General features: G+C 43.5%; 2 protein-coding genes across 3 annotated transcripts; both read left to right on the top strand.

Moving 5' to 3' along the window:
• Window positions 1-1,928: 1,928 nt before the first annotated feature.
• pth4 (parathyroid hormone 4) lies at window positions 1,929-4,658 on the top strand. Its single transcript, XM_037490895.2, has 3 exons — window positions 1,929-1,979; window positions 2,836-2,924; window positions 3,621-4,658. The coding sequence occupies exons 2-3, from the start codon at window positions 2,839-2,841 to the stop codon at window positions 3,889-3,891; spliced, it is 357 nt and encodes a 118-aa protein (XP_037346792.1). The 5' UTR covers window positions 1,929-1,979; window positions 2,836-2,838; the 3' UTR covers window positions 3,892-4,658.
• A 105-nt stretch (window positions 4,659-4,763) lies between these two features.
• On the top strand, window positions 4,764-11,671 carry cept1b (choline/ethanolamine phosphotransferase 1b). 2 transcript variants are annotated; one of them, XM_037447767.2, is made up of 10 exons: window positions 4,764-4,965; window positions 6,296-6,565; window positions 6,851-7,025; window positions 7,930-8,077; window positions 8,176-8,317; window positions 8,670-8,754; window positions 8,931-9,062; window positions 9,211-9,369; window positions 9,608-9,733; window positions 10,009-11,671. In XM_037447767.2, the coding sequence occupies exons 2-10, from the start codon at window positions 6,369-6,371 to the stop codon at window positions 10,129-10,131; spliced, it is 1,287 nt and encodes a 428-aa protein (XP_037303664.2). In that variant the 5' UTR covers window positions 4,764-4,965; window positions 6,296-6,368; the 3' UTR covers window positions 10,132-11,671. The 2 variants fall into 2 exon arrangements, with proteins under 2 accessions (XP_037303664.2, XP_037303662.2); XM_037447765.2 differs by having other exon boundaries at window positions 6,267-6,565.
• The last annotated feature ends 727 nt before the right edge of the window (window positions 11,672-12,398 follow it).

The following is a 12,398-nucleotide window of genomic DNA, read 5'->3' as shown; positions in this document are numbered from 1 at the left end:
AGAGCCACGTCCCCCTATCTGATTAAAAGAGACTCACAAAAAGCAATGATAATGAATAAGAGTCATAATCTAGCACATGGATATGCTTATTAAATCTGACCCAAATTGCAGCTTTGCACTTTTGGTGAAAGGCCTCATTAATATGGCTTAGCTCTAAAGGTCGTAGAAGACACGAGGTTGGTCACATACTAAGAAGAAGACGGCTTAAGCTTGACGGCAAATGTCACTGACCCCGTGACCTTTCCTACGGGCCGTGGTGGGAACCAACATTCAGCTCTGGCTTAATGAACACTCACGCCCCATAGGGGGCGCCGTCTGTCCGTTTTTTTTTACACATTGGACAGTTTTTACTCCGTTGCAGCTCGGTGCATCGCTGCCACCGTGTGGAGCCTCGCTGCTTTGCACCGGACCAGACTCTCAGATGCTGATGAGTTCTCTGACGAGGCCTCACTCATCGTTACGCATCTCTCACACTTTAGGATTTTCATCATTGCGAAGACTTTTAATGTCCGTATTGCACCGCGTGAACATTGTGGCGGTGGCAGATCTTCTCTAAACCCGTCAGAAGGTCAGAAGACTCGTATGAAATGTGACATATAGACGTTATTCCCGAAAGAAGAAGTTGCACAAGCATCTGCACAAACATCTGCACCGGGCCCCGTGCTTTCTGCCGTGAGAAGCAGTTCCCTAACCCCCGTCGCGCTGGTAGTGTCTTCCTCCACCCTCCTCTTCCTCCATCCTCCTCCTCCTCCTCCTCATTCCTCCATCGTCCTCTGCGCCCACGAGGCCCGGGAGGCGCGTTGTCCGGGGCGACGGAGTTTCTAACGCTCACTGCGGTGACTCCGCGGCAACGAGAGGCCTCCGGTTGACCGGAGGAGGCTCGTTAGAGCTTCGACGGGAAGGAGCCACGGCAACGAGCATCCAGCCACGAGAAGTTTAGTTCCCACCTTCTGCGACTCAAATAAACTGCCTTATAATCTGCTAATGATGTAAAATCACGGTGACGTGAGCAAAGCTTTAACAATAATTAAAAGTAAGGAAGTAACAGATTGTATGATCACCGATAAATTATGAATCTGGTGAATGTGGTTTTAACCACATAGTTTAGTACAATTGTATTCATGATTCAATGATATATATTTTTATTTATCATGATCCCTTTAAGAGGCATTAGGATTATAAGTTACTTTAACTGGTTATTGCTTTTAGGTTATGAAAGATAACACACAGTAGTAAAATTAGAAAAATTAGTGTTTAGGAAAAGTATACTAACTTTTGGATACTTAATGTTTATTTAAAGCAGACCATGATGAAGTCATGATCACATTATAATACATTCTAACACGGATAATAACGAATTGATTATTGATGATAATGAATTATAACAATCAACTGTAAAGTAATGTAATTACGATAAGTGACTGTATAAGTCTAAAGGCTTATTTCTTTTAAAGCATAAAGGATACTAATGATTGCCCACAGCTTGAATCTGTTGTAGGTAGATGATAATGCATTAGTTACATCATACATATGTTTATGGAAGCAGTACGTTTAATGTGTTATACACATCAGCGTCACAGAAAATGCCCCCAATGGTTTAAACCAGTTTGCTGACGTTCAGTTTCATTTTCATCCTCTCTGACTTACTGCCAAAAACATCAATAAAAGCATTGTTGTGAATTCCTCTCTGACTGAATCTCTCCGAGAGGAAACGGATCAGATCAGAAAATAGAAAATAGACAAAGAGGATAATCCCTCGATAGAATTCATCCGTCTTCTCAAAAAACACCTGATTTACACATTGAGAGAGATGCTGACGTTTGTTTCACGAGCAAATAAAACGCCCCTCTGGGTGTGTGTGTGTGTGTGTGTGTGTGTGTGTGTGTGTGTGTGTCAGTGGGCTTTATAAAAAGGTCTGCAGGTGGAACCTGAAGTCACTTTGGTGTCGTGAGGAGCTGCCGTCATCTACCAGGTCAAACGTAAGTGGAGCGACCTCCTCCCAGCTTTAGGGATCTTTTGTTTTGTGTGGATTCGATTTATTTTTCTTTTTACTTCTGTGAGGAGTTTTCTGCGATTCTTTCAGGCAACAATGTTTTTTGTGTTTATAATGTCTGATTTTATACATCCAGGTGATTTATCTCATATGAAGTAATGCATTCTGTTCATGCTTAGTTTCATTCTGCGTGTTTCCTTTTCTGCTTTTCACCGATCAATTGATCAGCTCAGGTCCACTTGATTTGACTTTTTACCCACAATGCCTTCCTCTCAAAGACGCTTGTCTTTGGATTATCCGTTGATTGCTCCGTCCACCGTCACGCCTGCTTTCAGAATTCCTGAACTTGTAAACTTTTTATATAAACTTATTTACTGTGAAACGCTACTGAATTGTACAAACAATCCAAATCTACCTTTTTATTATTTGAACACAAACCAAAGCTCCAAGTCTGCTTCTTTACACAAAACAGGACGAACGCAGGTAAAATAAAATAAAGCATTGAGGCTGAAACCATCTTTTGGTGCATTTAGGTCATTAGTGTCTTGCGGCTGTCAGCTGATTTTATGCTGCTGACGTCAGAGAACAAACAACGAGACGTAAACTTACACCTCGGAGCTGCAGAACACACATCCGGTATTTTAGTGCCGGTTGTGTTGGCCGTTGTCACCGAGGACAGATGAGGGTTTGTTTTGGAGAAGATGGAAGAAAAACTCAGACCAAGAGGACGGAAACTGGACGGAAAGGTCATCCAAAGGGGGGGGGGGGGGGGGGTTCACGAGCCCGGTGGACACGCCCCGTCTCCTCGGACGCCTGAAGAGCTTCTGGTGTGTTTCTTGCAGAAGATGCAGACGTCCCTGAGGCCCGTGCGGTGGCTCGCCGTCATGCTTCTGGTCGCCTTCACGACCAGCCGGTGTCAGCAGAACGAGAGGTGGGACGCACTCGGGGTTTAAAACTAGCGAAGGATTTGAATCCCGAGACGTTGAGCTTGTACGAAAGGAGCGAAATGCTTGATGTGCATCAATTGAGGAATATTTAAACACAGCAGGTATAAATACCGCTGTCTAAATTAGTCCCTATAAGTGATGTAAACACTGTATACAACCACCTATTCAATAGCTTTATAAAATATTAATATTACGCTGTTTACATTGTTTACAACTTACAACAACTTGCTTGTAAACATGCTTTACATTACGTCACTTAGCTGACGCTAAATAGCCAACTTACAATGAGTTCAACCATAAGGATACAAACTCAGAAGAGCAAGAAACAAAAAAGTGCAATTTCATCAAATAAGCCGATTTACAACTCCTTATGGATAAGAGCCATTATAAGTACAAGTGCTACAGTTTGTTAGTCTGAAAAGGTGTGTCTTTAGTTTGCGATGTAAAGACTCTGCAGGACGGCAATAACTATTTTGGGGTTAGGGTTTTTATTGGTTCTTATTCTTGTAACTGCACATGGAGCAATGCAAGAAAGTCAAGTCCCTTGTATGTTCTGACATATTTGTAAGATATTACAAATGATTATTATCAACTGTCATAAATGTTGTGGTAGTTAGATGCATCTTCTTCACCTGCTTCCCTTCACGTATTGTGACTCTGACAAACTCTCCTCCCTGCAGCCGCCGAGCGGTGACCGAACACCAGCTGATGCACGACCGCGGCAGAAACATCCAGAGTCTCAAGAGACTCATCTGGCTGTCCAGCGCCATGGAGGGCCTCCACACGGCCCAGACCAGGTCCGATGACCTCAACCCAACGAGGGTCCTGAACCTGGCTCTGAACCCGGCGCTGGTGCCCGGCGCCGGGAACCCTCAGCCCCCCCGGGTGCAGAGCCTCCTGAGAGACTTCTTTAACCCCTACCTGACGCAACAGCAGGACAGAGAGGCCTAGCAGCCTCTGCACACATAATAATCATCATATTGAAAATAGGTATTGGTGTTTGTCTTGAGACAATCTGTGTCCAAACGTCTCCCAACAGTTTAAAATTTGATCAGTTCTAAAGAACATTGTTTGAGGTTTGAGCTGCCTGAAGTTGACCTTTAGTTCATGTCAGATTTGGGACACTTCACATCGAGGCCTGGGAGATAACTACAGGAATAAAAATAAGTTCAAACACAATTAACTCCCTTTAAACAGAAACATGAATTTTTCAAATGCCAAATTACCTCTATTACAGCCTCCGGCAGCTACGTGGCAGATGATGGAAGTTTGGTTAGTTCATGATTTTGACTCAGATGTGGATGTTTTCACAAGCACATCAGCCTTCTTGTTTATTGCTTTCATTAATAATTACAGTGCCCTGATTTCTTTTCACGTTCTGCACGATGCCGGATGATTATGGTGCCATAATTGGTAGGTGGTGACCTCAATGTTCACGTGGCACCCTGATGACATTAAAAAATTGCAATAATGGATATCAATCTCTTTAAAAATGTGAAATCCACTTCCACCCTGATTAAAACTGTACAAAATAGCATTACTAAAAAGATGCTAAACAAATACAAGTACATTTACCATTACTTAGAAGACAGGAAGTGTACAACATTATAATGCAATCAATGTTTTCTGTATGTATACTGCATTAACCAGTCCTTAACATGTAAAAACAGACCCAGTGTGTACATAAAGTCAAAATAAAATGAAATAATGCATATGGAAACGCACCCTTCTCTCTTCGGCCTCTTCCATTTTACCCGGGAGACTTGGTACAGTCGTCTCGCCGAATAACGCGAGACTTCCGGTATGGCTAACGTGAACGGACGTGAACTAGCTTGCTGTGACAACCACAGTGACTGTCACCGGTCGTGGTGATCCACCTACAGCTGCCCACGTCCCTGCGGTGATCTAACAGTCATAGAGGGCAACTTTAAAAACAAAGCACCCACAGAGGGGTCCCGTCTTCCGTCTCGAAGCGCCCTCGCCGCCCCTCGCAGTGTCCGCAGCTCTCGTCCTTTAATCGGCCAGGTCAGTCAGTGTTAACGTTATATCGGTCAGTAAGCTAGCTGTCTTCGGGGTTAGCTAATCAAGCTAACCTAAAGTAGCTGCAATCATCAGGTGAGGTGCCAGTTGTCCACTGTGACTTCCTCCATTTATTTAATAGGGGTTAAGCCATTTTATTGGTATTTTCAGTCGTGTCAATAAGTTGAGCGAAAACGAGCCGACAGCGGGCGAGCGACGTGAAACTTCCGCACTGACACAAGTCTTCCGTAGCTAGCGGCTCGGCTAATGCTAATCCTCAGCAGCAGAGGTACTGATGAGGAGCTACCTAGCTCCTAGCTAGCTGCTAGCTAGCAGCGGCGATGCTAGGCAGCATTAGCAGACCGCCGAGTCGAGTTGTTGTTTTGCTGTCGTCGGTAGCTCAAGTGTTGCTGACAGTTGCAGGAAATAGTTTAGTAACACGGACGGGGTCCATGGAGGGAATAGTTCACTCTGTTTTGATGTTGAACTCTTGTTGATGACTTCTTTGGCATTCATGTGCTCACAGATGTCAGGCACCATTAGTGTGTGTAGTCATGTGGTTTGTTCTGTGATGATATAATCAAGGTTACGAACAATAACACACGTGTGACACTTCCCAGGCGATGCGTGTTCCTTTCTGTTTCGTCTTGACAGGGGTGGATTCTAACAAGTACTTTTAGTGAAGTACTTCAGTATAGTTTGAAATACTTCTGCTTTACTGGTGTTTTTCCATTTTGCCTCTTGCCACACTGCAACTCTTTCGTTATTTACTTCCTGAGTTACTTTATTAATTCAGATGAATAACTCAAAATTAAATTGATGTCTTTTTATGGATAACTTATGTAATGTCTGTGCCAAAGGAATTACACAGGTGCACTTTACTCTATTTAAAACATGTTTGGTGCTAAATAATAAGATGCATGAGGTAGGATTATTATTAAACATTAAACTGGTTTATCTCTGCTTTATTTAGTCTTTTAGTCCTGACCTAGTAGTGAAAGGCGTCATGTAAGACTAAGCTTCCTTTATTTGTTTTTTATAGATTCCTGGACTTTATTGATCACCATGTAACATAAAAAAGTGAAAACATTAAATCCACACATGAATACATGATTGCTCAATTTATATGATATAGATACATATTAAATTAAATAACTTTTTCACGCATATGAGGATTTATTTATCTTCTTTTTAGCCTTTGTGAAGGTGTTTAGGGAGACCAGCTTCTGCAGAATCCTTCATGTGTTTTGCGACTCTGCCGTCATGCACCATATGAGGACACTATTGTGGTATTGCTCTTGTTCCAGCCTCATCCAGCCCAACTGTGGATCTTTAGCCCCTCCAGGCAGGACAGTGGCAGAGGCAAAGGCAGAGCCATCGGGGACCAGACCAGCAGGCAGCAGGGCTCCATGAGTGCGACGGGGCAGCAGCAGCAGCCAGGTGGGGGCCTGCGTTCTCGCCGAAGCCTTGCCCGGGACAAGGACCCGGGGCAGGGCCTGGGCATGGAGGCGGCCTGCTGCCTGGCCCCCGGAGTGCTGCGCCGGCTGATCGAGCTGCCCGCGCCCCCCCTGTCCAGACACCAGCTCAAGAGACTGGAGGAGCACAGGTAGACACTCGAGTCCTCAGGGACAAACTGAAGTAAAAATATAACTTAGTAAATTCACTTCAATGAAGGTATTACATTAGTTTTATTTGTAAGAGTACTGCTTAATATTGAAACGCACCTTTACGTTTATTGATAACAGCTGTAAAGCGCCTTCTCTGCGCTTTGAATATACAAAGTCATTGTATCACTATTGGACTTTTCTCGGGTGTAAATGAAGAGACTCTTTGTTGTCATTCAAACGGAGAGAATTAATTGCTGCTGATGGGGACACTTGAATCTCTTCAGGTACAGCAGCGCTGGGCGCTCCTTGCTGGAGCCTCTGATGCAGCGTTACTGGGAGTGGCTGGTGGGACGAGTCCCGTCCTGGATCGCCCCCAACCTCATCACCATCATCGGCCTGGCCACCAACGTCTTCACCACCCTCGTGCTCATTTACTATTGTCCGACCGCCACAGAACAGGTTGGTCATCAGGCTGCCACGGCGTCGTACTTAACACGCTGGAGCTCATGTTTTCCTTTGCTTGGGTGTTATTTAACATCTGTATTAAGCCACAAGTAATAATAGAACGATGTGTGTTCTCGGGATCTCTTTTCTTTCTTCGTATGGTAGCTTAGGTGTGTTCTGGTTTTTAATCTCCAAAAGGTGATTTTAAATGAATTCATGAAAAGTTGTATTTTTACCACAGCAAGAACAGCAGAGGATTGATGAGCCTTCTTGCTATTAAGTCTGATCACATTTTCACAAGTAGTGGAGTTAAACTAGTTGCCCCAATGCTGCTCACTTGTATAAAATAGAAATTAGAGGTCAGAGTTTGATCTTGTGAGTCTTTAGTCTGAGCAGGTTTCCCCGTGTTGTGGTTTATTGACAGTGGCTTTATAATCAGCTGTTTCCTCTGCAGCTCAGCAGTCGGCTCTGGGTCGGATTACGGGGACGTCTGATTAATAATGGAGCAGATCCTTGAAGCCGATCTCTGTCACATTAGAGGAGCCCAGGTTGTACACAGCAGGGGTCTTCAGTCATAATCCAGAAAGGTCCGGTTAGAAGGTTTACTCATTCAAAGGTCCACAACGTCATTTCAATCAATAATGTTTAACCTGTGCTACCGTTTAGTCACATGTGTATTGAAGTAGCCGAGCAGATGTGTTAACATCTGTGTGTAATCGGGCTATAAGACGTTTATTATCTGCCCTTTTATTTTGGATTTTTAGACTTTGCTCTAAAGACTCTTTGCGCTGCTTCCTGGCCGTTCTTTATGGGGACGTTGTTCTGCCTGAGGTCCTTTTCCCCGGGGTCCCCTGACCTCGGAGGGACGGCCCTTGGGGTTTCTTGTGTTTGGAGGTTAGAGTGACCTGTGTCGTTCCAGGCTCCCCTGTGGGCGTACCTGCTGTGCGCCGTGGGTCTGTTCATCTACCAGTCGTTGGACGCCATCGACGGGAAGCAGGCCCGACGCACCAACAGCAGCTCCCCGCTGGGCGAGCTCTTCGACCACGGCTGCGACTCGCTCTCCACGGGTCGGTTTCCCTCGCTGTGACTCTAAAAGCCTTTTTGTTTTTCAAACGCATCCATTGCTTTGAGCAGCTGTCTCTGTCCACGCGGTGTGTCTCCGCAGTGTTCGTGGTGTTGGGGACCAGCATAGCCGTGCAGATGGGCACCAACCCCGACTGGATGTTCTTCTGCTGCTTCGCCGGGATGTTCATGTTCTACTGCGCACACTGGCAGACATACGTGTCGGGGACGCTGCGCTTCGGCATGTGAGTCGCAGTGTGCTGTTTTGTTGTTTTTTTTTAAATTTAATGATAAATCTCGACAGAATAATCCAGAAAACTTTGTCAGATAATTATTCATAGCGTAAATATTCTATAGTTGCATCCATTACTCTCCTTTCTGTCCGAGGCGTTAAAACTTCGCTTCTCTATGTTCAAGGGGTTAGCATAGCTTAGCATAGCTTGGCATGTGTGATGTGCGATGTGTCTCGTTACCAAAAGACTGACTTCCTGGAGTCTCTTCTGGTTACCGGAGCCAGTGAAATACTCCCCTCTTCTACCTTCCTCGAGTGCTGCGACGTCTCTAATCCTCAGCGCGCCCTCTCTGCTTCTCTCTCAGCATCGACGTGACCGAGGTGCAGATCTTTATTATAATCATGTATTTACTGGCCGCCGTGGGAGGATCCGCCTTTTGGCAGTCGCTGGTAAATGTGACCACTTCTACTTCCTTCAGAGATTCATGAGACTATTTGCGTGTTGTTTTGCTGTGACATTCTTCTTTAGACTGTAATCGTGGTCAGTAATACAAACGTCACGCTTGTCTTTTAACAGAAACGTTTGAGTTGTGTTATTCTTTACATTTGACTGTTTTATTTTTTAGATCCCGATACTAAATATCCAGATGAAAATGGTACCTGCCATCTGCACTTTCTTGGGAGCAATCTTCTCCTGCACCAATTACTTCAGAGTTATTTTCACGGGGGGAGTCGGCAAGAACGGATCCACAATAGCAGTGAGTCAGTGAGCTCTTCCTGCCGGTTGAATGAAGGCCATTAAATCCATGTCCTCCGTTTAGATATTTTAAACACAGAAGGGACAAAGTCGCTACGTGTTGTGAACACTTAACGCGCTCACACGAGTGTCTTCTCGTCTGTCCTCAGGGAACCAGCGTCCTCTCTCCGTGCCTACACATTGGCTCCGTTATCATTTTGGCGATGATGATCTACAAGAAGTCTGCTGTCCAGCTCTTCGAGAAGCACCCGTGTCTGTATATTCTGGCGTTTGGCTTCGTCTCAGCCAAAATCACCAATAAATTAGTTGTGAGTCGAACCTTTACTTTAGGAAGCAGACATTTGTCTCCCGCCGAAGTCACTTTTACTGCCACAGAGCTCACAGTGCAGAGAGAACATTGAAGACAACGGACATGTAGGGCTTCATATGGAGGAGACTGACGTGCACATTAGGCCGTAAACACCTCAGAATCTTCTTCCTCTCAGACCCTCACAGGTTTCATTCAGAATTTGCTCAGTTATGTGTTTTTTTTCTGTCTGTCTGCAGGTTGCACATATGACAAAAAGTGAGATGCATCTCCACGATTTAGCCTTCCTGGGACCAGGTCTCCTTTTCCTGGATCAGTATTTCAATAGTTTTATTGACGAGTACCTGGTGCTGTGGATTGCATTGGTAAGTACACAGGTAGTTGTGTGTAATATGTGGCAACAATGTATTAATGTCTGAAATAATGCCTTTATTTAGCCCTTTAAGGCCTTAACTCAAAATTCTGAAATATTAAGTTAAAAGTATGATTTTGAGTTTATTATAACGCTGAATCATAACGCTGAATGCAAAGCTAAAATCCCAAAGTAGTCGGTCGAAATTGTGACTTCCTGAGTTGAAGCGGTGTGATTTTACTAACCAGAGGATGAAGAATAAGAAGCTTCCTCTTCCTCCCCCTGCAGATCATTTCCTTCTTCGACTTGCTGCGTTACTGCGTCAGTGTTTGCAACCAGATCGCCTGCCATCTTCACATTTTTGTTTTCAAAATCAAGCCTTGCTCTTTGCTCAGCTCAGCTGCTCACTGAGGACACGCGGGCCTCCATTGACTCTGCCCCCCCCCCCCCCCCTGTGACCCTCCTGACCCCCACCAAACCCCTCCCCCCGAGTCGCACCCGTCTTTTTTTTTTCTCCCCTCTGTTTCCCCCTCTAGAGATTCAGGGGTGACGTGGTGTTAAAAAAAAAAAAGAAAAAGTAAGAAAGAAAGCACGTGCTTCTGCCAACCGAATGTGAGGACAAATAATGTGTAATTAAGAAACCGGAGTATTACTGTCGCTGATTCTTGGTCAGCGGTGCAGAACTAGAGTTTGAACCAGCTTTCACTTTCTGCCCCGTAAAAAAGGAGTCTCCTCGGTGAGCAGATGTTTCCGGAGGGTACAGGTGCTACTCGCTGCGTTCGAGGAGAGACGCTTCAATGTGTTCAAACGGTTCAAACGGTAAAGGAAGCGAAACAAACTCTTGTTCTCTTGCTCTGTTCTGTTTTGTAATATTTGCGTTACTTTTATTTTATTTGCGTAAATACCAAACTGTTACAGTGCTTTTCTTTTTAAGTTAAAGAAATACCACTCTGACACATTAACAAAAATCCATTTATTTGTTTTTTTCTAAACTTCAAACAGAACTGTGCAGCTGTTAAGCAACAAAAAGAGAAATCCGTTTCTGAGGAAACTCCTTGTCGACTCCAGAAGGTTATTGAACAAATGTTTACTGCCAACGTTTTTCATTTCATTTGTCAACTGAAACCACTTTCAGCCTTTTTTTAGGGGCACTTTTCAAACTCAGCGTAGGATTTTTATGTGTGTTTGTTGTCGTGTCCAATGTTATTTGCTAATATATTCATGGGGCTAGTTTGCTTAATGCTTCCTCTAAACTTTATTGTTGCTATTGTAACTCGATGAGCCGCATCCTGCACTCGGGTGAAAGACACGACGGTCACAGTCACACTTCTGACTCACTTAACTAAACTCAAAGGTCTCACATTTTGCAGTTGATTTGAAGACGACCCGACATCTTTTTACTCACGATCCGTCACTCGGCTCTCTGTCACGTCTGCACCTCCCGTTGTTATTCTACGGTTTTCTTATTTTCAACAAATGACGTCACTCGAACAAGGAGGAAATGCTGCATTTGTTTGTGACTGTTTTCACAGTCATCATGCTGTCACGGTTGCTTTGGTTGTCATGGTTTTTGTTGACTTTAAGAAGAAACAGATTATCACCACCTTAACTTTTTTTTTTCTTCTCTTTTAATGAACTTGCCTATAGCTGATAGCTATGACTGTTATTTATGTGAACGGCACCGATAACGTAATCCGGTCGACCTTGCGTTTCGCCCCAAAACAAGGAGGACTCCATGTGTAGGAGATGAGGTCACACGATGACATCACAGTTCCAAAAGTGGTGAATAACGAGAATGAGATCCCATTCTTTTTTTTTTCCCCGACAGTTAATAAAAAATCTGTTTTATTTGAAGTGGCTGCTACTCACTCCGCCTCCAACGTGATGCTGTTCTGAAGAATACTTGTATTATTAATGTGGGGAAATGTTTTTCCTAAACAACAAAGACTAGTTTCTTGCTTTTGTATTTTGTGCCTATTTTATGTTCAGTGATGTTTTGTTGAATGACTGCGTCTGCACACTTTGAGCCTCCACACTTTGTTTTAAATATTCAATGAGGACTGTGATGCCGAGTGTTGACTAATCAATAACAACAAAGCTTCAATGTGGAGTTCAGGGTCCGAGCGGAGGGCTCGTAAACCACGTTTCCCTCATCAAAAAGACATTTCTTCATTGATGCCTTCCGGTATCTGTAACAATGGAATATTAGACAAATGTTAATGATTTATACAATAAATATCTAATATTCTCTGAAGAAAAGTTGTTTATCATTACAATAAAGTTTCAGTTTTTTTAACATCCTAATCTTATAAAAATTGCGAAAAGGGTGTTAACGAAAATGAAGTGATCGCAAAAGATGACTGTATTTTAAGAATGTATTTTATTATTTTAGTTGTATCTAAACGACTTACTGCTATGGTGGAAAAATACATCTATAAAAAGAAAATAATTTGAATATTAGAAGATCAAATTAAAATGTTCCACCAAGGTTCTTGAACATACAATTTTATTTTTTCTAAAATATTGACTAATTCTCTGCGTTATGAGTTATCAGATGACCGATCTTGTTTAAAGAGTCTAGTGAGAATGATGAAATGATGAATATAAAAGCATTCAATAATGTTTGATGCTTGATGGAATCTTCCTCTCACCGGCTGCAGTGTCAATTAAGGACACAT

This window comes from Pungitius pungitius, chromosome 8 (assembly GCF_949316345.1).
Source record: "Pungitius pungitius chromosome 8, fPunPun2.1, whole genome shotgun sequence".
NCBI lineage: Eukaryota > Metazoa > Chordata > Actinopteri > Perciformes > Gasterosteidae > Pungitius > Pungitius pungitius.
Note: the sequence above shows the minus strand (reverse complement) of the source record. Positions and strands in the feature narration are given on the sequence as shown.